This window comes from Bicyclus anynana, chromosome 14, assembly GCF_947172395.1.
Source record: "Bicyclus anynana chromosome 14, ilBicAnyn1.1, whole genome shotgun sequence".
NCBI classification, from domain to species: domain Eukaryota; kingdom Metazoa; phylum Arthropoda; class Insecta; order Lepidoptera; family Nymphalidae; genus Bicyclus; species Bicyclus anynana.
Genome location: NC_069096.1, coordinates 6,080,563 through 6,107,251, shown reverse-complemented (window position 1 = coordinate 6,107,251; position 26,689 = coordinate 6,080,563). Strand labels below are relative to the sequence as shown.

Below are 26,689 nucleotides of genomic sequence, written 5' to 3'. Positions count from 1 at the left end.
TATTTCAGGTTTTAGCCACGGGATTTCTTTCGTGGCGTAGCGAAGTCTAATTGTATGCTTTATTTGACGTTTGTAGTTGGTGTGTAGGGTGTAGTATAAGAACACAGTATATATTTAAAGGTGTTAAATATTTTCAATAGTATGCCTCGTCCACTTCAAGAAACGACAGACAATTTTGAATCAGAATTTGGATAGGTATTCACATGTATTATGAATAACCAAAATAACGTGAAATTATAACCAATAAAGAATTCCCTTATATATCATCCACCTTCATCACCAGACCCTTAATGCAATCACAATCCATCTAGGTAGAAAATTCTCATAAATACAAAATTATCAAGCCCAAACACAGCTACTGTAAACCGATGAAGAGAATCTTTAACCGTCCTTCGTCTTCATCCCCAAACCTCTAATGTAGTCACATCCCATCTAGGTGGAGAGTTCTCATCAATACAAATTTATCAAGCCCAAACAAAAGGTAGCTACTGTGAACCGTCGAAGAGTTTCCTTAACTGTCCTTCGTCTTCATCATCAGACCCCTATAATGCAGTCACAACCCATCTTGGTGGAAAGTTCTCATCAACACAAATTAATCAAACCCAAAAGGTAACTGCTGTAAATCGTTGACGAGTTCCATCGCATATGATTCGGCTAATGAAAATATCTACAACACACTAGTCGTCTCTACGACTTTTGAAAGTTTCCCTCGATTTTTCCTGGATGCCACCATCAGATCCTGACATGAAAAAAATGGGACCACCCTGGAAGTATACCCTCTCAAATAAAATAAATCCCTCGGAATACCCTCGGAAATATAGCTGGACATAAAAAAAAACATATATGCAGCTGAACGTAGAACCTCCTCCTTTTTGGACTTTGGTTAAGAAATGCAGTTTGTACACGTTTGATCATGATCATATTATATTTTTAACAGAAATATAACCTCTAGCAATGCATGTCTTAAGGTAATTAGTGTGAGAGCGAGGCAGGTCAACGCAGGTTAAATTAAAATCACAGACTTTAACAGAAGTTCTTCCCTTCAAAGTTGAAGACTGATTACTTATAATATAGTCGCTTCTTTCTCGCTCGCGTGTTGCCGCGTGAAGACAGAATGAGATAGGTATATTTAAAAAAAGATTCTTCTTATTGTATTATGTTTAGGTTTTGAGTGTTATCTGTGTGAATAAGATGCATTTTGAAAATTGAAATTTTTGTCTATGTTCTGAATTTGCTTGCTCGTGTCGTGGTATCGGCATTTTGTTTCGCAAAACATTTTGTACAATAAATACAGAAAATTTGCGACATAAATCCACTTTAGTTTCATTATAACTGTTATACATTGAGTTAGCGGAATGATTAAATGTATTGGAAGTGTTGTGTAGTGAAATAATACAACCACGATTCGTGATACGCAAGCTAGGCTTGTGTATCTACAAAAATGGCGGGAATCAAATCTTTAGCTGTGAGAGGTATCAGGAGTTTCGGTCCCGATGAATGTGATGAGCAACGTTTAACTTTTGAGAAGCCGCTTACCCTAATCTTAGGTCAAAATGGTTGTGGCAAAACTACCGTTATAGAATGTTTAAGGTATGCCATAACCGGACAAATGCCGCCTGGTAGCAGAAACGAATGTTTTGTTCATGATGCTAAAATAAACCATTCCACAGAGGTTATGGCTCAAGTCAAATTAAAGGTAAATCTTTGACAAAGTAATTCTTTTAAATTATTGTTTACATATCCTATTCACATGCAAAGATTAGAGGCTCACGTACAATGAGGCCGAGGGTACCTTCGTGCATCTATTTATTGTTTTTGTGCAGAAACTTGCCTATGCTACACAAAAGTTTATCTAAAGAATATGCATTAATTATTTAAACTAAGAATATTTTTGGAAATGTTAAAAATATCTTCATTATCCATTACCATTTCTGGACGTAGAGCTCCTATAAGGAAATCCAAACACCACAGTCTTGTGTCACCATTCTCCAGCAGCTCAGATGTTATCAGTAACCTTAGTGGGGGATCGACCACCACTGCACATTCCAGCCATTCCAGCTCCTTGAGATCACAAGGTCTCCAGACAATGTAGCTACTTTGGCTTAGTGATGTGTTGAGCTGTGTCAGTGACTTGGTACTTCTGCCTATTATCTCTTCATTTATTTGATTAGATGATTAGATCAAACAGAGATACTCCCATGTTTATGTATATTTGTTTCATCAAAATAGCTTTTACCAAATCCTTCTCTGTTAACTGTGATCCTAGAGCGCGATTTTTAAAACTGACAGTAATCGTCGTATACATGTTTTACAGAAGTAATATGTGACTATATGCTATCCTTGATCTTTTTATTACATGTAATGTAAGTTACAGTGTAAATAAAATAGGTTTACACAACAATTGCGCTCCAGGAGATCTCTTTACAGACAAGCCTGTTTTGACACACTGCTCGTGGAGATTGATCAACAGACGAAAGGGTATCTCACTCCATTGACTGACACTGAGCCATCGGATGAGACCCATAGTGACCAATTCTCTCATCTGTAGGTTCAAAAAACAGTTCAGATGTTTCAGTTTACGAAATCAAAATCAAAATCAAAATCAAAAATCATTTATTTCAAGTAGGCTCAGTTTACAAGCACTTTTGACACGTCAGTTGACTATTTGTAAAGATTCTACCACCGGTTCGGAAGGCAGGTCCTGCTGAGAAGATACCGGCAAGAAACTCAACAGTTGCTCTTTTGAAAAAGTCATACAGTATTATAATTTACAATTGATAACAATTACTGTTTACATTTGTTATAGTTTTACTTCCTGTGTGAAGGTGGAAGCTGATCCAACGGCCTCCAAGCATTTTTATCATTAAGGAACTCATCAATGTTGTAGTACCCTCGACTAAGTAAATGTTTTTTAACACATTGCTTAAAGCTATGCATTGGCAGGTCCATCACAGTCTTGGGGATCTTATTATAGAAGAGTACACCCAAACCTACAAAAGATTTTTTTACTCTTTGGAGACGATATGCAGAAATAACTAACTTATGCCCGTGTCTAGTAAGACGTGGGTTTAGATCTCCTTTTCGTTTGTACAAATTAATATTTTGTCTTACATATATTATACAGTTATATATATATTGACAGGCTACTGTTAGTATACCTATTTCTTTAAACTTTTGACGAAGGGACTCGCGTGATTTTAATTGATATATTGCTCGAATTGCTCTTTTTTGAAGTACAAATATAGATTGTATATCGGCAGCCTTGCCCCACAATAAAATACCGTAAGACATTACGCTGTGAAAGTACGCAAAATAAACAAGCCTAGCTGTATCGACATCAGTAAACTGTCTTATTTTTCTCACGGCAAATGCCGCTGAGCTAAGTTTACCAGACAGTTTTTCTATATGAGCACCCCACTGAAGTTTACAATCCAAGGTCACTCCCAGGAAAACTGTGGAACTCTCCATTTCTAGTGTTTCACCATCGATCATTATAGACTTATCTAGTTTTATAACATTTGGCAATGAAAACTCAATACATTTTGTTTTCTTAGCATTCAAAAGTAGATTATTTGCAGTGAACCAATGCGACACATGCGATATGGCACGGTTTACGTCGTCAGAGTTATCTTTATTTCTGTCGGACTTAAAAATTAAGGATGTATCATCAGCAAACAGTACAATCTCACATATGCCGCTGACATGGTATGGTAAATCGTTTATGTACACTAAAAATAGAAAAGGACCCAGAATTGAACCCTGTGGGACGCCCATTATGGTAGTGGAACCGTGCGACTTTATATCATTTATGCATACCTTTTGTGTTCTATCACTGAGATAAGAGGCAATGAGATCGAGTGCAACACTTTTGATGCCATAGTGGCTTAACTTGAGTAGAAGGGTGTTATGGTCAACACAATCGAACGCCTTGGACAGATCACAGAACACACCAATAGCATTCTTAGAACCTTCCCATGCTTCATAAATATGTTTTAAAAGTTTAGCCCCTGCATCAGTTTTCACGAATTCAAGAAATATTGCTACCATTATCCTACAAACAATTATAAATCATTCAAAAAAAAAAACGACAATTATTTCAGATTGTCAATGCAAAAGATAAACAATTGGAAGTTTCAAGGTCAATGAGAGTAACTGCTTACAAGAACAAAAAGCCTAAATTCCAGACTCTAGACTCATTCCTTTCAGTAGTAGATGCATCTGGTAAAACTAAGGACATCTCATCACGATGTGCCGACTTGGATTTTGTGATGCATGAAGAATTAGGTTTGTAACTGCTTTTTTTTTATTCAATATCAATATCAAGTTGCAATCTCACCGTGTCTATGCAGTTTAATCTTTGTAAACTACACAGAAGTGTCATGGCATTGAATCTGTTTTACTGGTAAAATTTATATCATGTAATCTCACCTGAGAGTAAGTGATGATGCAATCTTAGATGGAAGCTGTCTAACTTGTTAAGTAGGATGAAAATCCACGCCGCTTTTGGTTTCTAAAAATTGAACAGGAATGCTAAATCGCTTGTATTTTTGCTGGAAGGGTGGTTGGCTATCCACAGCAGAAGCCTCCAACAAGACAACCTCAAATGGACCAGTCGGGGATCAAACCCATGACCTCTGTCTTGTAAATCCAATGTGCACAACACTGCCCCACAAAAGCCATCAACTAACTGATAACTTTGGCTAGCTGCGTTGCATCATTTTACTAATGCTTGGAAACAATATACTTATTGAACTATAGGTTTGTCCCTGTGTTTAATTTTATGACAATTGATTGCTGACAAAAAAACTATTATAATATAAAGATTATATTAGAATCAAACAAAAAAATAAATAATAGTAAACAGTTATTTATTTCTATTTACCTCAGGTGTGTCAAAGGCTATACTGAACTCTGTAATATTCTGCCACCAAGAAGACTCCAGTTGGCCTTTGGATGAAGGAAAGAAAGTGAAAGAGAGATTTGATGAAATATTTGATGCTGACAAATACAGTGACTGTTTTGATCGTCTTCGGAAGATCAGGAAGGAGTATGCCACTAATATTAAAATGATGGGTATGTTATCTGTGGTTGAACAATTGTGGGGTGATCATCATATAACACTGTACCTAGTTTAAAATGCAATTCAAAACCTGGTTTACTTTTATTTTTATCGCCATAATTTTTTTTATGTAATAATGTAAAAAATAACACTAACAAATGTATCATGACAATTCAAAATGATAAAAATTGTCACTGAATAAAAAAATATTGACTTTTATGTGTTTTTATTATCAGAACAAGAAGTGGCACATTTAACGGAAAAGAAACAAGATCTTGACAAGAAGAAGCTAGATCTTGTCAACACTGAGAGCCGCATCTCTGAGGTGGAGATCAAAATTGCTGAACTAAAAACTGAATTGGAACCAATCACAGAGAAAATAAAAGCTATTGAAAAGCTACAGAAGGACTTGGTATCTTTTGAGACATCACGAGAGAAAATTAAAGCTAGGTAATTATGAGATAAAATAAACATTTTTTGGCTGATGGGAGGCTCCACTCTACTGACAAAGATGTACCGCCAAGCGATTTAGCGTTCCGGTACGATGTCGTGTAGAAACCGAAAGGAGTAGGGATTTTCATCCTCCTCCTAACAAGTTAGCCCGCTTCCATCTTAGATTACATCATCGCTTACCATCAGGTGAGATTGTAAAAGGGCTAACTCTTAAAGAATAAAAACAAAAAAGCAATAAATAAATAGCTAAAAATTCAGTTATTTTTCTGTTTTAAACCAACTAAAGGAAAAAGAATCTGTAAAGAAAAGAGCCACATAAATTTCAGCAGTAACTGATAAAAATAATTAATTGTGTACATATATTTTTACAGGTTAGAGCGTGGTCAAAATGATGAACAAGAATACAAAAAATCAATACAAACAACTTTTGAAGGCACAACTGCTGAACTTGAAGAAAACATATGTAATTAATTATAAGTTTAGGCGTCTACACATCCGTATCGTACGTATTGGACGCATCAATACGGTGCAGTAGATAAAATCCGTTAGATGCGATACAATACGGATCAGTGGATGCACTTGTATGACTTTCTATAAAAAAAATACTACAATCCATTTGATCCAATGCATCCGATTCGTATGTCGCGGATCTGTAGATGCGTACAATAAATGTGTACTTTCTTAATAAATATCCACACCTATGCATACTAGTTGTACCTGCCAAACATTGTTTCTCTCATATAATTTTTTATATAAATAATATACTACAAATTGTGATTAAAAAGCGGGGCTAGGAAAGATAAAATACTGTACAAGCTATTCCCACTTAAACATATACTCGTAAAAGCTAAAGGTCACTTATCATATTAAAAACCGCTTGACATACAAAGATGAAATTTGGCAGGCATATTATATAGTGTATGTTACTATACAAGGGAAATCTATATTTACAGCAAACTACAATGCAACTGTCAAGACAAAGCAAGCCGAACTAAAACAGTCTTGTTCCAAAATCAATTCGTTCAATAAGGAGGAAGAGACAATTGCAAATGAGAAAACCTCCAACGAAGTCAAGTTCAGTAAGCTTCTTCTGCTGGAGAGTCAGAACCAGGAGAAAATAGACAAGAGGAATGTTATGATTGTTGATAACGCCAAACTGGCTGGTGAGATCTTTTTCCATAACTAATAATAATAATCGTTTATTCCCTATAAAACCGTAACATAATAGGTAAAAATAGCTTAAAACCCGACTGCAAAAAGGGTTATTATAGATACGGTTCCTTATCTTTGTGCGGGAGTCCTACTCGCTCTTGTCCGGTTTTTTTTTAAATTTTGTCAATTATTGCAGAAATGGAGATGGCAAAGATAGAAACAGATGAAGAAGCAATAAAAGCCATGACCGCAATAACAGACAAGATTCAAAGTCTGTACGATAAGCTGAAGGAATCTAAAGTGGCCGCCGACAAACACGAGAGGGAACTCCAAAAGAAGATTGACGAAAGTCGAGATGGCCTTGTAAGTTTAATCATAACTGTATCGGCAATCATCATTTTTGGCCTTAGCACTACATCCAAAGCCAAAACAGACTTTCAAGCTTAGAGAAACTATACTACATCTAATAACAATCTTTTTACCATTTAACTCGATTATTACCCTAAGAGGGAGGGAAGTTTCAACTAATGATTTATTTTCTCTTTATAAAGTACCAGTTTGGTACTTCATAAAATTACGATCTAGCTTACTTGTGTCAATAATTAGTAATTTGTCTTAAACCTAAACTTATAATATATTATTAATACTCTAAGATAAAGTCCTTATGGTCTATGTGTAGTAAGTAAGCGTAGTTTAAAAAAAAATTGGTTTAAGTTTAAAATTATGGTACACTTCAGTTCCATGATTTATTTACAGGACATTTTTTTTAATCAGGTTGTCTTAATTAAATAAAAATAATTATTGTACTTAAATCTTCTGCTACAAAAAAAAATAAAATATTATTTATAATAAAAATAGTATGTACTATTATTATGTGTGCGATTAAATAAATAAACTAATTTACAGTCTCGTCACAAACAAAAAATCTCAGGGAAAGAAGCTGAAATACAGTCTACTAAGAAAGACATCACCAAGATTGAAAAGCAAATAAACGACGCCAACAAATCTAAACAAAAACTGGAAGCTGTAGAGGAGAAGTTAAAGACTGCTGAAGAGTAAGTACAAATAAATATTTAATGGATGTTCAGGACTGTCACTTTGTGTTAAGTAATTTCATGTACATTAGGGTAGTTGACTTGTATAAAATTTAATTTAAACAATATTCTTTAATTTTTAATAGAGTTGTATGTAATAAGTGTCTGAAATACAGTTTAAACTCTATATAACGTCACTAAAAGGACTGAACATTTTATAGCGTTTCATAGAGTGGTTGTTATATGGAAAGAAGAAAACTGTATAAGTAAAACTTTTTTGTCAGTACACAGTGATTTTCTTTCACTAGCCATGTTTACTATTTGAACATTGAGCAACTAAGAATATGATAACGTATTAAGTCCATGACTTCTACTTGTTAGTCATGGTCACCAACAGTGTACACGTGCAATTCCAATTTGTAAACAAAAGAATGAATTTCTTAGAAATGATGCTAACACTCAAGTTTATTACGGGTTAGAGTAATAAAGCATCAAAAGAACGTAGACAACTGCGCGTTTTTACTAATTTTGGGCAACTTAAAAGGTACTTTTTATTACTTAATTGTCGTAATAGATAGTGGGTGTAACAATATATAGATTTAACTTTGTGTTTAGTCAATTAATTTTATGAATAATTGTCATTGTTATCGTGTTTTAGAGAATATCAAAAGACTTCAGAGGAACTGAACACAGAAGAATGTCAAAATGAAATCAATTCTGATGAAAAAGTGATGGAAACTCATGAACAGGAACTTGAAGAGCTGAGCGATAAGGTAAAACCTCTTCAGGGTTATTTAGCAAAGAATTGTTATAATTTTACTGTATGTGGTAGTAATCTACAAATTCTACAATTTGTCATCAATTTCATCTCAATCAGAGCAGGACACAATAGAATGGAAATAGATATAGATAATATTATTATATTTATTTTATTTTACAAGTATATAGGCCTCTGGTATATTATTAAAAAATATCAGATATGAATTCTTTTTATATTTAAGAAAGTCTAAATATTTTAAATCTACATTACTTTTATTTTGTTTGGTTATTTTTAAATCTCTTTAATATCTTGTGTACAGGTAACAAAGTTACAAAAACAAACTGCCGTCCTTAAAGAAAAAGATCTAATTGAGGATTCGTTGAAACAAAAGCAGAAACAATTAGAGGTGTTAAAGAACAAACATCGAACAGCACTAACTGACTTGCTTGGAAGTATGCCTGAGAATAACTTCGCCTTCTCTGTGAACAAGTATGAAGCACAAATCAAGACAGAAGTGGATTCTATGAAAAAGAAAATTAGACAGAAACAAAATGAGGTATGTGTATACAGGGTGCTGGAAAGTATTTCCCATAATTTCAATGTGTTGATTATACCACTTATAGGAATCGAACTGTTCCAAACTGATATTTATCAATTAATAAGTTTGGCTACCAAGAAATAATGAGGTATGTGTATACAGGGTGCTGGGGAGTAATTCCCATAACTTCAAGGTGTTGACGAGACTACTTATAGGAACCGAATTGTTCTGAACCGATATTTATCAATTAATAAGTTTGACTACATAGAAATATTGAGGTATGTGTATACAGGGTGCTGGGGAATATTTCTCATAACTTCAAGGTGTTCAAGGTCTAAGAACACTCGAGAATAAGTCACCTTTGATACAAAAAGAAACTAAATTGAAATCACTTCATCCTCTCGGGAGTTATGTTGCCACAGACAGACAGACACGTCAAACTTATAACACCTTTTTGCGTCGGGGGTTAAAAAAAGGGATGTTATTCATAAGTAAGTCTATGGCATAGTTGTTCCCAAGCGGATAAAAAATTAAAAAAAGGACAAACAAAAAGATGAGAGAATAATTAATTTATAAAGGTTTATTTTTTTTTTTACGTTTCCATAGATAACGCGTTTAGAGGCAGACCGCAAACACGTGCGCGAGCTGCTGAGCGAGAAACGCGCCGAGCTCACCACGGCGGAGGACCAAATGTACAAGGCGTGCGGCACACAGACTTACGAAGCGACGCTCGCCAAGATCAATACCACCGTTGAAAAACTACAGGTAATGGAGATGCCTCATTACCTCATTAGTGCGTTGCATTGCATCGTCGCAGCAATTCAGAAGCTGGCCGGATTTTGAACTGCCTGGAAATTGCTCGGATATTGCACGAATTCTTATTAGGTCATAGTAAGCCCCCAGTTCGACAGTTCGTTTAATGCACAGTATACATATATCTTTACTCTGTTTAAAGTCAGTTGCACGCTACTGGATCTAGCCCAGTCAAATAAGGCTTACCTCGGAATGAGATATAATAAAGTTTTAAAGTTGTATACACTTTTATTTTGGTATTCTTAAAGTTGTCTGACTGAGATTTACGATTGACTATAACCCGTATCATGCGGCATCAGCCATACTAATCAGCGAGCTAAGCCAACTATCACTAAGCGCTGCGGGGTCTATGACGACCTCTATCTCTGTTTGTTATCAAATTGGTTGGGCGTATAAAAAAAATTCGTTACATTTGTAACAATAATCAATGGACTTGGAAGTTAAAACAAACGAGGTTTTGCGACAAACTGTTTTTTTGTGACATTTGAATTACTTACGATTCAGACACGAAATTTCATTATTTTTTCAACACCAATATGCCAATTAATCGACATAGCCCAAAGAGTTAGCAACTGTAGTGGCAGTGGGCGGGCCATATTTGTCGCAGAACAGATGTCCACTAGGGCAGAGTGTAGACCACATACCAGCAAGCGTGGGAAAGTAAGTAGTGGGAAGTGGTTGGATGAGGAAGGCGGAGGATCGTGTTTCGTGGCGCGCTCTCGTTAAGGCCCAGGTCCAATTGTCCAGCAGTGGACAAGCTGATGATAACGTGTTGTGTTGCGATGACGTACGACGCTAGTACCTATCAGTATCAACAATGGATCGAAACAAGTGAAATACTGTCCGTCGTAGCAACGGAGCTCCGTTGAAACTGCAACGTCGCTGCAACAATGCAATGCTTTAATGTGACATGCCATTTCAAATTGTATTGTTTCAAATGACAATGTAACGCAACGCGCTAATGAGGCATCGGTCTAATGTGTTTGCTGTATTTTTAATAAGGATACTAATGTTTTTGCAACGAATTTGAATAGAAATTTGCCTTAAATGGAACTTTGCTGCAGAATTTGTAACTTTTGATGTATTCACATCAAACAGTTAAGTCATTCTGGACCAAAATACTAAAAAAAAATTTTAGATCAGCACTTTTTTAATTATATAAAATGAAAAATATTTCAAAATTGTTTTTCTTTTCTTTTCAGGATGAGCAAAATGTTCTTCAATCATCTATGTTTATAATAGCAAAGTACAAAGGTCAAATCAAAGACAACAATTGCTGCCCACTATGCAATCGCGGCTTTGAATCTGAGACTGAGGTATTTAACATTTACTTTCGTAACGGATGAAATTATTTGTAATATATAGAGAATTAGTAAAGTATACAATGTATAGGTGAATGCAATCTTAATGAGCGGGTGTCCCTACGCATAGGTCATACATAAAGTCCGCCCCCTTACGTTACCGTTGATATCTAAAATCGTGTATTACGCAGCTCAACGCACGATGATTCGAAACGTTATATATATATATATTTTAATTCTTTACAAGGTAGCCCTTGACTACAATCTCACCTGATGGTAAGTGATGATGCAATCTAAGATGGAAGCGGGATAACTTTTTTCAGAGGAGGATAAAAGTCCACACCCTTTCGGTTTCTACTCAACATCGTACCAGAACGCTAAATCGCTTGGCGGTACGTCTTTGTCCACCGACCAATTAATAAAACCTCAATCGGCCCAGCCGGGAATCGAACCCAGGACCTTCGTCTTGTAAATCCACTGCGCATACCACTGCGCCACGGAGGCCGTCATAATGTTTGCATGTTTTTTTTATACACAATACAGTGACGTGCACAGAGTTTTGACCCAGTGTAATTTTAGGAAGCGTGATTCAATTCACAAAATGAAAAAAAATTGCCTTTCAATTTTCGATTACTCTGTTTTACGACTATTTCCGAGAATTTTAATTGAATTATTGAAATGCGATACATATGAAATATCAAATTCATAATAATAAATCATAACTATTGAGTTACGATTTCTAAATTTAATATTTAGGAATTGAGTATTATATTTGTTTTACTTAGAATAATTTGCACGCCACCTAACATAGAGAAAAAAGAAAAACACCATCACTTTTATATTGAAATAAACAAAGAATATTTGATTTCTAGGTAACAGATTTAGTGTCCCAGTTGACTACGCAAGTGTTGAACGTACCAGGGAAGTTGGAGAAGGTCACGGAAGAACTGCAGAAGGCATCGGCCAAAAAGGATGACCTCCTCAGCATGAGGTCGTTGAATGACAAAATAACATCTCTCAAAGAAAAAGATGTACCTCAGCTGGAGACACGCTTGAGTGAAGTGGATAAGGTAACGAAAATACTTATTATATGAGAGGTTTAAAAGCAAAAGCGCCACTATCCAATTTTTGGTTAAACTATGAACGCCATTTTTTAGAATATCTTAAAACCAATCTGCCATTGTAATTTGTTTAGAAACAATGTTAGCACTGTCTCATAGAAAATAAGGCTTAAAGTATGAGGTGAAAAGCAAAAAACGATACTGTCCACAACAACTCAAACGCAAAAGCGCTCTGTCCAAATGGACCAATCCTAAGAGGAAGATGGACGCGGTCATGTTGTTTCTTAAATAGTGTCTAGAGCTTTTTAGTTGTGAAACAGGTAGCTGTAAATTTTGTGTATAATAATATAAATAATTATAAGATTTAATTACAGTTCATCAAAAATATTCATTTAAATCTGAAAATTAACACATGAAAGTGTATTTTAGAAACTTAAATCGTTTTTTCTTTATTTCCGTTTATAGATTTCTTGGAAAGTGGCGTTTTTGTTTTTATACCCCTCACATTGACAGTATATTTAAACGGCCATAGGACCAGGCCTCCCTCATAAGAGAAATGGAGCATACGCCCACCACGCAGCTCTACAGGGAGCTCGGGAGAATTTCCTATATCTCTGGGGTTATATTCTTTACCGAAAATAAATAAAAATTTGTTAAGGAAAGGTTTCTATGATAAATATTTTCGGGATAAATTAATATTTCTTTTGTAAATAGATCTTAAAATGTGTCCCTTATATGCATCCATATAATTATGACGTAGCCACGGTGACGTATTTTAAAATGCAAGGGTAGAGAAAGGCGTGTCTTACATGGATAGTCGGAATTATTTGTATGAAAACATAAACTATTTATTTTTTAGTTAAATATTTGTCATGCAGTTCGGCTCCTATTAGTGGACTCGTCAACACCTTGTACTTATGGGAAATACTCCCGAGCACCCTGTATAAGGAATGTGCATTTTTTTTTTTTTTATTTAACCCATGACTTCTCAGAGATGACTGATATGGAGGCTTTGATATGCCACAATATAGGGGCGAGACTAACGCCGAGAGGTCGTGGGTTTGATATCCATCCGCTGGACTATTTTCATACCCACTGCTTACAGTTTTTTCCGACTAATTGGATTGGGAATATTAATCATATTTGAACATTGTGTTGAAATAAAAAATATAAATAATATTTGGTTCCAGGAAATCACCACCCTCACAGAGACGTTGGAAGGAATGTCAATGGCCTTGCTGGAACCTGAGCAGAAGCTATCTACGACGCGCCAGATCCAGGGAGACATGCCCCTGCTTGATAAATTCACCAATGAAGTGAAAACCACAACTAAAGATGTAAGTTTTACTTGATAGAAACGAATATATCAGCATTCCACGGATTCACCATGTGGATGCTAGGTCCAAAGACGTTTTGACGGCCTCCGTGGCGCAGTGGTATGCGCGGTGGATTTACAAAACGGAGGTCCTGGGTTCGATCCCCAGCTGGGCAGATTGAGATTTTCTTAATTGGTCCAGGTCTGGCTGGTGGGAAACTTCGGCCGTGGCTAGTTACCACCCTACCGGCAAAGACGTACCGCCAAGCGATTTAGCGTTCCGGTACGATGTCGTGTAGAAACCGAAAGGAGTGTGGATTTTCACCCTCCTCCTAACAAGTTAGCCCGCTTCCATCTTAGACTGCATCATCACTTATCATCAGGTGAAATTGTAGTCAAGGGCTAACTTGTCTAGATTAAAAAAAAAATAGACCTATCACCCACATTTACTAACACTCTCCTTCTTCGCTCGTGTTGTTCTCCCCGCTTTGCCAATGGACATGTCCCAAAATAAGCCGCTATTATTTATAATTTATAAACAGGTCGATTGCATTTTTTTGGGGATAGAAGATATAAATTGCTGTTAAGAAAATAATTTTCAGAATTAAAGAAACATTAAATCGTAAACAAAAAAAATTTTGCTATTATCCGCGAAAAGCCGACGAACCCATGCGAAAAAGTCACCCAGGTCCGACAAAATACTCTCTACTGCCTGAGGATGCTCCGGTTTCGAGGTAAAATAAAAAAATAAATAAATCATTATATAATCATGATGAACTTCCGCAAAGTAACGCCTGTTTCTATCCAATAGTTACATGCCATGATAAAAATTCTTAATTAATGTTGTCAGCTAATGGAAAAATTAACCTGAAAAATTACCTCATATCAATATGTTAAAAACCATGAAAGGGTTTGGGTTGTAGAACATGACCAAGAATAATAAAACACATCATGAAATACATTTGAATAACTTTATGCTGATGCTTATATGGATAACTGAATTAAACCTCATCAAATGTTCTGCATTAACTTAAAAAGTGCCGATATCCACAAAACCTCTAATATCCTATTCCCTTACATTGAATTAAACAATGAATTCAATATATTTTTTAACCGACTTCAAAAAAAGGAGCAGATTCTCAATTGGGATGATGACTAGGTTTGAATACATTGATTTTTATGATAAATTCGGGTAAATAAGGTCAATGTTAACTAATTTATACATAGAAAGCAAAGATTTTCTGGATTTACATGTTTATAGTTCATATTTTGAAAAATGTCACATTTTATGTAAGGACGCTAAAACTGTATGAATTTTCATCTAATTACGATAAAAGATTTTAATAGATTTTGAAATTTTATAATCTTATTTATTTTGCAAATTTTTACATTACATTAAATGTGACATTTTTCAAAATATAAACTATAAACATGTAAACGCACAAATAACAAAGATATTAGTAATTTTGTTTGAACGCCCATTTAAATCTAACGATCATTATGACCTACGACGTCATTAAATCGTACCATTATGTATGGGACGTTTTTCAGGGATTCGCGGCAGCGCCGCAAATCTTACCCTTTAAATCCCTGTAGCTCCGAAAGTAATGATCGCAGATACCCTGTTACAAAATTGATTTTTTTAATGTTAGTTATATGATCTCATAACTTCCTTATTTTTTAACCAATTTTGAAAATTCTTTTTTATTTTAACAGTTCGAAAAAGTCAAAGCAAAGTGCACGGACATAATCTCGGACATAACTCTAGAAGATGCAACAGAGAAGCAGACAGATTTGAGGCAGAAGATCAGTACGCTGCGCGCGCGTATCAAGGCGGCGCAAGTTAAGCTCAACGCACACAACAAGAAACTGCAATCTTTGGGAGACAAGAAAAACAAACTTAAAGAGGAGGTGCTTAATATACAAAAGAAGGTTAGTTTTACAGTATCTCTGTATATTTGAGCCTCAATAGCACAACGGTAAGAGCGGTCAGACTCATCACCGAGGGATGGTGGTACGATTCTCGCCCCGGGTCTATTGTCGTACCCACTCGTAATTATACGACTTACCCGACTAGTTGGAGGGAAATGTGAATATTGGTCATATTTAAAAAATAAAATAATAATTATGGCAAATATTTTTGAAAGATAAAATATTTTTAAAAGATCTTAATGAAAGGAAAATAATTCCATTCAAAGCTTCTTCTACAAAACAAATTAAACATTATTTATAAAAGTAGCATTAAATTTAAGTTAATTTAATCCGCAATGTTTAACAAAAAACAGATTTTAAAAATCTTAATTACAACAGCTCCAGCTTTGAGAAAACTGATTCAAGAAAGAAAAATTTGTAAAATTCGAAAAGAAAAAATAACTTTGTCACCCTAAGGATTTTTGAAAACTATTCAAATTAGTTTTAAATAATTAGGTGGTGTATCTACCATTTGCGTATTATCCATTAATTACGGGACACTCTGTATAGTTCCCCGGCATGAAAAACATATGGGCAGTAAATTTCGATTCGTAACGAATGACAGCGTTACTTTTTTTGTGCGCAACCTATTCTGCGCACCTTTCACCGTGCGCTGCCGCCAACAGCGTGCACGCCACGGCCTTTGCGCACTTTTAACTTTTCAGGCGTGAGAATTAAGACATGCATAGTGTATGCTGCGGGACAACATACACCTTTAGAAAGTCACTCTGAAAGAGTAAACTTCATTCGTGCGTCGGGGGTGACACACACTTTTTTTAATTATTTATTTATTTCTCTAAGGTTCAAGAATTGGTAAACTTGCAAGAGACTCAAAAGCAAATGGAGACGAACAGGGAGAAGTTCATGGAGGAACTCAAGGAGCTGCAGGACTCCACGGCGCCGTTAGAAACTGATCTGAAAGAGAAAGAGGCAGCAAAGACTGAAGCAGTTAAAAAGAACAGGTAGCAACATCGATCTCCTATTGAAAAGTGGATGCACAATCAGCGACCAAAAAACGTCCCCACTCAATGAGTGCCAAACACAACTTCTTGGCACTCAATTCAAGTAGTCGCATTTGCAAGTTCAGTCTTAAACTCAATCCTTAACATTGAATTTACTCTGAATTTGGGATTTTATTGAATATATTTAAAGGATTTTAGGTATAATTTTCTTTACCAATAATTCTAAAACTGTCAAAGCAATATTAGCCAGTTTTTAAGAGAAATTTTGTACATGATTGTGCGTCCTTTTATTAAAGAGGTCCATGGGTAACAACTAATTGTAGCTCATAAATTTTTCTCGATCACTTCGATCAAATTATTTCTAATCATCTGATACATTTTCAGGGTTTCGTAGTTAATACAGAGCCCTGGTAGTTTCGCAATATCCGTCTGTCTGTCCGTCTGCGGCTTAAAGACTATTAGTACCAAAAAACTGTAAATTAGCACGCCTTTTCTAAAGTCGTAAAATAAAGTCATGAGCAAAATATGTGTACATCCTACTAATATTATAAACGCGAAAGTTTTTTGGATGTTTGTTACGCTTTAATGCCGCTACTACTGAAGCGATTTGGCTGAATTTTAGAATGGAAATAGATTTTACTCTGGATATCCCGAAATAATCCATGGTTTCCCGATATTTGCGAAATCTGATGATTTTGATGATATGAATGTTTGTTTTCCACGTCTCGACTACTGAACCGAATTAGCTGAAATTTGGTGTTGAAATATATCATAGCATGGATAAACACATAGGCTATTTAATATTATTCCTAATAAATGCATGGTTCCCGAGGGATTTATTAAAAACTAAATTAAACGCGGAATAAGTCGCAGGCGTCCACTAGTGTACTATATGCAGGCTATTTTTATTTTGATTTGTGTGTATTCTACAAACTATTCTAATACTATTATCATTTTGGATTATAGGTCTGACATAGAAGTAAAGAACACCTACATAAGCAAAATAGCCAATGCGTTCGAGAAAGTGAAGTCAATCGACTTGGACATAAGAATGCACAGGGAGCGAAACATACATCGTGAAATGGACAAGATAAAGGAGGCAAATGAGAAGCTACTGGCCAGACAGAAGCAAATCATGATTGATAGAGACACACTCACCAAGAAGATAGATAGTTTAAAAGATGAACTGTCCAAACAAGAGGTAATTTTTAAATAGATCCATGGCATTGGTTACAACAATCCAGGCTTCATTGTAAGAGACAAAATCTAGGAGGCCATGCCCAACGACAAATATATATTAATTACCAAGTTTTATTAATACTGTTGTTTCTTTTATCATGCTAGTAGAAAAAGTATTGAAAGCCACTGCACGTAATTAGCCATTGTAGCACTTGTGCTGTCTATTGTGTATGTAATTTTTCAACTTCGCCTCATTGCGCATAAGTCACTCGTGCTACAATGGCCCTCATTATGTGACAGTGGCAATAAATAACTATTTCGGGTAAACGTCGTTTCTAATTTAGATCTAAATAATCTACTATAATCATAGTCACGATTAAAAACGAGCAAGAAAACCAGTAGTCGTTAGTAAAAGGTGTTAATATTTCTATTTGAAACTGTAGGAGCGTTAACAAAGCAGAAACTTGTTTTTAAAATGAATTCTCATGTTTATAGTTTTTTTATTTTATTTAGTAGTAATCAGATGAATAGTTACGTAAAAAAGAAAAGTCACTTTAGCGCCCTCAATGTGATCAACAGCCTTTCTTGATGAGTACTGTTTACCAACAAATAAATTAAAAATGCGGGTTTAAATCACTAGTCATTTCACACCTAATAATAATTGTAATTAACTTGTTCTTAAATTAATGAAAATAAATTTGATTAATAAGCTTAGAACAATTAGATATGGTTAAAATATTTTATGTATCATTTTATAAGCAAGCCATACATAGTTTAAAATAAATAAGCTATGAAATGATATGCGTTTTCTACCGTCATTTCTAATTTCTTTGTTCCTAAACAGTACGTGGTACTTCTTTGACAGCCACCGTGGCGCAGTGGTATGCGCGGTGGATTTACAAGACGGAGGTCCTGGGTTCGATCCCCGGCTGGACCGATTGAAGTTTTCTTAATTGGTCCAGGTCTGGATGGTGGGAGGCTTCGGCCGTGGCTAGTTACCACCCTACCGGCAAAGACGTACCGCCAAGCGATTAAGCGTTCCGGTACGATGCCGTGTAGAAACTGAGAGGTGTGTGGATTTTCATCCTTCTCCTAACAAGTTATCCCGTTTTCATCTTAGATTGCATCATCACTTACCATCAGGTGAGATTGATTGTAATCAAGGGTTAACTTGTAAATAATAAAAAAAAATACTCGTCAATAAAGGCTGTAGTATAGTTGTTATCTGCTTAATTTCAGATCTATAAACGTAACTTGGAGGACAACTTGAAGATGCGCAAAGCTCAAGCGGACATTGAGAAGTGTGAGAAGGATCTGGTGGAGATCAACGAGAAACTGAGTGGTGTCAACACAGAAATGATCAAGGAGAAGGAGCCGCTCATCACTAAACAAACTATGATATTTAGGGAAAAGGCGCAAAATGAAGGAAAGCTCAATGAGCTAAAGGTATTTTATTTTTTTTATTTTAATGCTAAGCTAGTTTTTACGCATGAATATAATTGATAAATTAATCGAAATCAACAATAGGTACAATTATTATAAACTGGAGTATTAATTTGAGATTTTTACTAACTAAATACTCCTATAACAAAAAATCCGCGCAGTTTCCCGTTCCGTTGAGAATACATGGATATAATAAAACATGAGACTTACAAATAATATAATATATATGGCTTTCTATTTTTAAAAGATCGGCAAAATCGGTTTAGTTGATCCAGAGGAACCAGACTACCTCTTTATAATATTGGTATAGACATGGTGTCCACTTAACTGGAAAATCAGGAAACATCTGAATTGTGTGAAATGCACTGCAGAACTCACCAGTCTTCAACTATTTAAGACCATTCATAAAAAGTGTCAACTAGCCTATTTCGTAGCTTACATTAAGCTTAATTTACAGGACAGACTTAAACAAAATAAGCTCGAGTTGAAGAAAACCCAAAACAAAGACATCGAAAACAGATTCAGACAGAAGTTTTACGAGTTGCATGTAACTAAAGCGATCGACCGAGATACCAAAGACTACTCGGTCGCTCTGGAGAAATGTCTCATGGAGTTCCACAGGGAAAAAATGGAAAATATTAATCTTATTATACGGTAAGTGCGAAGTGTAAGTACGGTAAGTGTGCACTGGCTTTTCATTAGTCTAGTCACCAGTAATTAGCAATCCATTTTCAGTTCACTGTTGAGCACGAGTCTCTTCTCAGAATGAGAGGGGTAGGCCAATAGTCCACCATACTAGCCCAATGCGGATTGGCAGACATCACACAGAGAATTAACAAAATTCTCAGGTATGCAGGTTTCCTCAATATTCCACACTATTATTCCTTCATCATTTGAAACATTTAAATGTTTGAATCTTAAAATGCACAAAATTGTAAAATTGCGTGTATGCCCCGGACCGGATTCGAACCTCCACCCAGCGATTCATATCCACTAGGCTATTCTACCTCTCATTTCTAGTGACCAGTAACTATAGGATGCGCGCTACGAAATATTTTGTGAAGAGAAAATGACATTGCATATATATATCTCTCATTGCGAGAGCCTTTCGGGCGAAATTTTCGACCGCCGCTATTAGTCCACAGAATGTCTTCTCTTTATGAGATATGTTGTTCACAATTATTGAATTTTAAAAAAGTCCATTTTGTTCAGAATCTTACTTTATAGAGTCTATTTACTGTAGTAGTTGTGGCCTTATACTCCTATAAATGTTGTTACAGAGAAATGTGGAGAAAGATATACAGAGGAAATGACATTGATTATATTGAAATTAAGACTGAAGGAAGCATGACTGTCGATTCTGAGCGTCGTAAATACGATTACAGGTGGGTACATTTTCTATTTTATTTAGGCACTAGACAATTAGAATGTTCTAAATATCTATGTATAAGCAGGTTTATAATGAACAATTCCAGAACGTTCCGCATTTGTTTTTAAAAATATTTGCAACATTTTTTCAAATAGTACCAACATTAGAAATGGGTAAGACAACAGTCAAATAAATCGAATACACAATCTTTCTTTAAAGTAGCCTATAGCTAGTTTTTATACCATATTGAAAGATTGTTGCAATTATAAATTCCTCTATCTTCCAGTTAAAGTCCCATTAAAGTCGGCATAACTGTTCCAGAGATTTGAACTGGACAAGTGTTAAAACAATTTATTTTGTATAAATAAATAGGTAAATTTATGTACTTGAGAAAACAGCTTTTTCAAATCACAGACAAACACTGATTGATTATAATAATTTATTTTACAGGGTGGTCCAATCCAAAAATGGTGTGGAGATTGATATGCGCGGGCGTTGTAGTGCCGGCCAGAAGGTGCTGGCTTGCCTTATAATAAGACTGGCTCTAGCAGAGACATTTAGTTCTAGGTAAGCTCAAAATTCAAAATGAGGAGATCCACAGACGAACATCACGTCACGAAGTCACTGATATAGACCAAACCAGTCGCGAAGCTGAAGCGGCAATGGTCAGGCCACATAGTTCGAAGAGCCATTGGATGTTGGGGTCCCAAGCGCAGTGTTGGTCAACACTGTACTAGGTGGACCGAAGACATCTAGCGGGTTGCAGGGGAGCCGCTGGATGGCGGCTTGAGACTGTTGTGCTTGGAGGTTCATGCAAGAGGCCTATGTCCAGCTCTCTTAATAATTAGGTGGCCAAACCTACTGTTAGCATCAAGTTTGAACTAAGTCTATGGGTAATGAAAAATTCTAAATTGCCTCAACATAGTTGTTAGAACTTCCAGAAAGACAGTTGTGCAATATTTTATCGATACTTCCGAGTGAACTTATTGTTCCAGATTTGGCATCTTGGCATTGGACGAGCCAACCACTAACTTGGACCAGGACAACATAAAGTCATTGTGCTCTGCACTCGGGGACATAGTCCAAGAGAGGATGAACCAACGCAACTTCATGTTCATTATTATCACTCACGACAAGGAATTCATTGAATCATTAGGCAACATAGACAAAGTCACACATTATTATGAGGTTTCTAGGAACGAGGAAGGAAAATCTAGAGTTAAGAAGATCAGGTTCTCTTAGTTGATCATTATAATTCGAATATTAGTATAGCATATATGCCATTCCTTAAGGTTTATTCAGACATATGCTGAGTCAAGGCATTCCATTTGTTTTATGCCATCCCAATGTGGGACACTAATGGTGTTGTCTGAAAACATCTGAAAACAACATATCTACATTTGATTTGTCAGTTCTAGAAACTTGCATCATAACCAGAAGGATGAAGTTAAATTTACCTGTATTTGATTTGGTGGTTGAATGACTAACATTATGTCTGAATAGATGTTTATGTTTCACGTTATCTATAGATAAGGGCTGTGCCTTTTATTGTGTTACTGTATAAGAGTAATAATTGATTATTTTTCAAGAAATTAAAACATTTTGTATTCCTTACACTTGTATTTTTTATTTATATGAATTCATAATATTAATATATATAATTTCTTTTACATATTATTTACATATTATTAGTTACTAAGCCATAACAAGTCCAGTAACACTGTTAAGAGGTGTACATATTTCAATTTGATCCAAATACAATATTTTACTTTCTTGTAACACAGTCAGTGTTATCCCCAATAATTCGGCAACTTGTGTAGGAGGAAATGATTGTGTTAAACATTTAGCAATGTAAGGCACCAAGTCTTCCGCGAAACAGACGCACAGAGACACGAAATTCTGCTTCTCAATATCAGTAAAAGCTTGTTGCTCTCTATGGTAGAATGTTATCAAAATCTGTGCAGCTTTATCAAATGACTTTTTGAATCCTTTATAAACATCCTTGACAATATTCAAAGGTGCTGTAACTCGCAAGGAATTTAGTACTGTCAACATTCCATTACAATACTCTGCTAAAGGGTAATAGTCCAACAAGTTTTCTGGCGGGCCTGAGGCCATATTTTCGTTAATGGGCCTTGACACATTCTTTATACTGGGGACTTTGTAAGACTTCATCTGGTTTTCGAATTGATTGTCAACTTTGTCCATGCCACTGTTGAACTGCATCAAAACATTATTGCGAAATAAGGGCGTGAGCACACATCTCAGGTCGGCACCAACTCTGCCAAAGGATAGGCAGAGATACATGCACTGATTCATTATGGATTCAAAACTGGATTCATCCTCTCTCCATATATCTTGGTCCAGTATGTGAGCTAAGCTTTCCACCTGAGAAAATGTATGAATTACTTTTCAATTATACATCTTACAATATAACCATATAAAAGTCAAACTCTGGTTTCTGAACATTGAATAAAATTGCAAAAATACAAGAAAATCATTTGAGATATTAAGAATTAACTTTTATTCTCAAATTAGACATTTAATCCATGGTTTCTACTAGTAATACATAATATAGTCTACCTTTAATTTGAGCCAGCAAGACAAAGCACTGGTTCCACTCAATTCATTATCCCTGACTTTGGATTCTTGTGCATCAGACAAGAATATTGATTTGTGTTGTGTTATTACATTGAATAAATGAATTCTGTGCAATTCCACTATTTTACGTAACAATTTCTCTGGTGCTAAAATAAAAACAAAATGTTATATTCTTAAACTGCAGCTATAACAATAAATATTTTTTTTAAATAGTTAACATTTTCGAAACAATGAGACTACCATTTGCTTGGAAGGCAATTTCTGAGAAGAGCCGGCAATAAACTTGCTTGTTTCTCTTTTACATGTAGCTGAAAAGAACATAATGGTATACATTGTAATAAATACCTTCAGAATTTCTGGCATCCTCAAGTGCTTTTTCAAACCAAGCATTCCTAGCTTTAAGGAAATGCAAGTGCAAACCATCTGATGTAACACTGTTTCTATTACCAATTGATTGTAACCTACTATGCTCATCGTCATCAGTAGATTTAAATACAGTATTGGCTCTTCGGAGATATCCTAAAATCTAATAAAGGTTAACCTTAACATTCATGTAAAACAACAATTTCATTAACAAATTACTGGTATACTAAAGCCAAACACAATGTGGAATGTTTATCAACAAACAAATTGAAAATGAAACAGTAGAAAAAGTATGTCATTTCATAACCAATTTATTAAAAACTAGCGAACACCCGCGACTTCGTCCGCCATTAGACCTTTTAATCAGGCTCTCTTGCAAAATATGTTCTTAGTGCACGTCTAAACTACCTCCCTGCCAAATTTCATCTATGTATGTCAAGTGTTTTTTGAGATTTCGATTCATAATTATAAGGTTGCGTTTATAGGACACATTTGATCTATTTACTCTGAAAATATTAATTTTAGAACACATGTTCTTTGAACATTTTTAATTAATTTTCGGTAAAGAATATAACCCCAGAGTATTTCCCAGAGTTATGGGAAATACTCCCAAACATAATGTATATAGGTTGATAATGAGTTAAGAAATTTATTACCTGTAAACATTGAGGTAAAGGCAAATCATAGTGCAGTTGATTGAAGAGATGATAGAGTGTTTCATACCACAATGTCATTATTTCACTTGTTGTGCTCTGAAAGAAAACTTATAATCTGTATTTCCGGTTTCTGTAAAATTAAAGTTTCTTGTGCCATTGTGATGAATGGACGGATAAGAAATGTAACCTAAACAATTCATCATCATTATTGTCAGCAAATGCATGTCCACTGCTGCACATAAGCCTCTTAAGAACACTTAAACACCATGGTATTATGTCACATGCATACAACTGCTAAACTCTAAAAGCATTAGCTTTTAGCAATGTCTGTTCTGTGGCTAAACCTAATAATACTTCAAAAAGTGCTCATGGCAAAATAATTTTTCCTTATTTTATTTACTTGCAGACGCCCGCGACTTTGTCCGCGTGTCACTTGGTTGATGTAAACTTTCAACCTCTATTCCCTTCTATTTATATTTCCATAGTACACTCATCATTTTACATAACTATAACTCAAAACATGTACAACTTATATTTAAAAAACTTCAACCCCTTTTTGGGTACAATTTTGAAAAATATTGAATGACATTATTTTTTTTTTCTGGTAGTACACATACAAATTTTTACAAATTCAACTCAAAAATAAGGTACTTTCTTTACAAACACCTTCTGATTTAATTTTTGCAACAAAAAGTATCCTATAACTTTCTTTGTATTATGGTCTTAAATCATGTCAAATTTCATTTGAATTCATTCAGTAGATTCAGCGTGATGCCCAGTCAACAAAAATATGGACAGACAGCCATAAAACATACTTTTGGCTTCAGCATAAAATTTTCAAAATATCCTCAATGTACAGAATTTACCAGTTAAATTACTATTATAAGTATAGATGTCAGTTAAACGTGGTTTGTTATTAAAAATTATACTTTTAACTATTTTTTTCCTTGGCGAGCAATCAAAAGAAGCAATATAATAAAATCTTGAAACTATACATACACTCAATTTTTGTAATAATAATTTAAATTAAACATACATCTACAATGGGTATTTCTGAGTATCTCTTTGATAAATTACGAATGAAGGCAAAGATGTCCAGTGCACTCTCATAGTCATCTGCATTGAGGGCTTCACGCATCAAAGAGGGCAACTCTAGCAGCTCCAACAATTTGTCACTTTGGTTTCGTATAGTATTGTATCGCCTGTAAATAAACATTTTATTTCAAATGAAAAGCACCAGGAAATCTTCTATATTCATTATCACTCAAAACTAAATGTATATTTTTCTAAAGCTGATTATTATAAGCCAACACTTGCTTCGATTTTTATTAACACTGTAAAACTCACAATTCAAAGTCATTAATCAAATTGTAGAAAGAAATAATTTCCATGTTTAACTACTTTAGATGAAACTCTGTAATTATTATAAAATCATCATCATTATCATTAACAGCCTATACTACAATCACTGTTGAGCAACAGTCTCCTTTCAGAATGAAGGGTGAAGCCACACAGTGCTGTGAATTTTCAAATCCAGTCCGAGACATGCACCTCCAACGTTTCAGTTATATGCATTTTTAATAAATTAAATATGATGTGTCTCAAACGGTCAAGGAAAAACATTGTGAGGAAACCTTCATACCTGAAAATTTTCTTAATTCTCTGTGTGATAATAAAATATGAATGAGAAAATTTTACTTCAAGGATAAATTTTATAGTATTAGTATCTTATTCATATACCTTTTTTCCTGAACAATCCCACTGGCTACTTGTGAAAAGCTCTCACATTGTGATACAAAGTCTGGGGTGTTTTCTAGAAAACTAGCTACAGAGTCCTTAGATTTTCCTAAATCCTTCATTATAGCTTTAGATATGTCAGCCGTTTCAACAAAAGTTTTGTAATTTGTAAATGCTAAATCTTGTGTTTGCTCAGTCAGATGTTTCATATCTTCACTCAATCGTTCTGGCTCTTGTCTTACATGTTCCCAATTTTGTGACCCTAATTTTTTTATAAAGTCTGTAATATCACTAAAGTATTCTGCATTTTCTGAAATAAAACAATTGTTTTTAGGGAAATAGACTATTATATTTGTAACTGTTCTGGTTCTATCATTTGAAGTAGGCTTACTTAACAAGCACTTTTGAAATATCAAGGTTGACTATTTGTAAAGACTCTACCACCTGTTCGGAAGGCAGGTCCTGCTAAGAGCCAGCAAGAAACTCAACAGAAGTTCTCTAATAAGCTTGCAGACGCCCCGCGGTTTCACCCGCTTAGTTCCCGCTCCCGTGGGATTAATAGATAGAATATACCATAGGACACTCGCAAATAACGTGGCCTTTGGTAAAAGAATTTTCAAAAACGGTTTAGTAAAACTAGACATTACCTCCTACAACCTCACAAACTTTACCTAATAATTTATGAAAATTTAGGAAATACCTGTAGTAGAGTCTGGAAATAAAAGCTGACACAAATCTTTTAGTTCTTGAGCCATAATGAATATTTTTTATTGTTACAGTAAATCAAACGTGTTTTGATAAAATATCACCTAATGATTAAATAAATCTAAAATACTTGTAGTTGTAATTCAAAATCAAATTTTAATTTACAACACAAACGTCAAATGATTAAATAATTACAATACAATTTGATGACAATAAT

The 26,689-nt window shown here is 34.9% G+C and overlaps 2 protein-coding genes across 2 annotated transcripts; one reads left to right on the top strand and one right to left on the bottom strand.

Annotated features, from left to right (window-relative positions):
* The first annotated feature begins 1,216 nt into the window (after window positions 1-1,216).
* On the top strand, window positions 1,217-22,024 carry LOC112046219 (DNA repair protein RAD50). The gene is made up of 22 exons (XM_052885559.1): window positions 1,217-1,696; window positions 4,101-4,284; window positions 4,888-5,073; window positions 5,296-5,509; window positions 5,884-5,975; window positions 6,466-6,675; window positions 6,861-7,027; window positions 7,571-7,719; window positions 8,357-8,471; window positions 8,778-9,014; window positions 9,603-9,761; window positions 11,012-11,125; window positions 11,983-12,180; window positions 13,362-13,508; window positions 15,203-15,418; window positions 16,259-16,419; window positions 17,386-17,620; window positions 18,838-19,044; window positions 19,499-19,695; window positions 20,322-20,426; window positions 20,861-20,977; window positions 21,406-22,024. The coding sequence occupies exons 1-22, from the start codon at window positions 1,442-1,444 to the stop codon at window positions 21,650-21,652; spliced, it is 3,912 nt and encodes a 1,303-aa protein (XP_052741519.1). The 5' UTR covers window positions 1,217-1,441; the 3' UTR covers window positions 21,653-22,024.
* On the bottom strand, window positions 22,011-26,670 carry LOC112046220 (conserved oligomeric Golgi complex subunit 8). The gene is made up of 7 exons (XM_024082791.2): window positions 26,468-26,670; window positions 25,771-26,077; window positions 25,067-25,232; window positions 24,031-24,126; window positions 23,357-23,537; window positions 22,994-23,157; window positions 22,011-22,798 (listed from the first exon to the last, which is right to left on the bottom strand). The coding sequence occupies exons 1-7, from the start codon at window positions 26,520-26,522 to the stop codon at window positions 22,106-22,108; spliced, it is 1,662 nt and encodes a 553-aa protein (XP_023938559.2). The 5' UTR covers window positions 26,523-26,670; the 3' UTR covers window positions 22,011-22,105.
* Window positions 26,671-26,689: the final 19 nt, after the last annotated feature.

Coding starts and splice junctions, on each gene's coding strand:
- LOC112046219 (XM_052885559.1), top strand. CDS start 1,442: ATGGCGGGAATCAAATCTTTAGCTGTGAGAGGTATCAGGAGTTTCGGT. Junction 8,472..8,777: donor TTGAAGAGCTGAGCGATAAG/GTAAAACCTCTT, acceptor TCTTGTGTACAG/GTAACAAAGTTACAAAAACA. Junction 20,978..21,405: donor GCAGAGACATTTAGTTCTAG/GTAAGCTCAAAA, acceptor TTATTGTTCCAG/ATTTGGCATCTTGGCATTGG.
- LOC112046220 (XM_024082791.2), bottom strand. CDS start 26,522: ATGGCTCAAGAACTAAAAGATTTGTGTCAGCTTTTATTTCCAGACTCT. Junction 24,127..25,066: donor CAGAAATACCCATTGTAGAT/GTATGTTTAATT, acceptor GTTTTCTTTCAG/AGCACAACAAGTGAAATAAT. Junction 23,158..23,356: donor GGATGCCAGAAATTCTGAAG/GTATTTATTACA, acceptor TTTTTATTTTAG/CACCAGAGAAATTGTTACGT.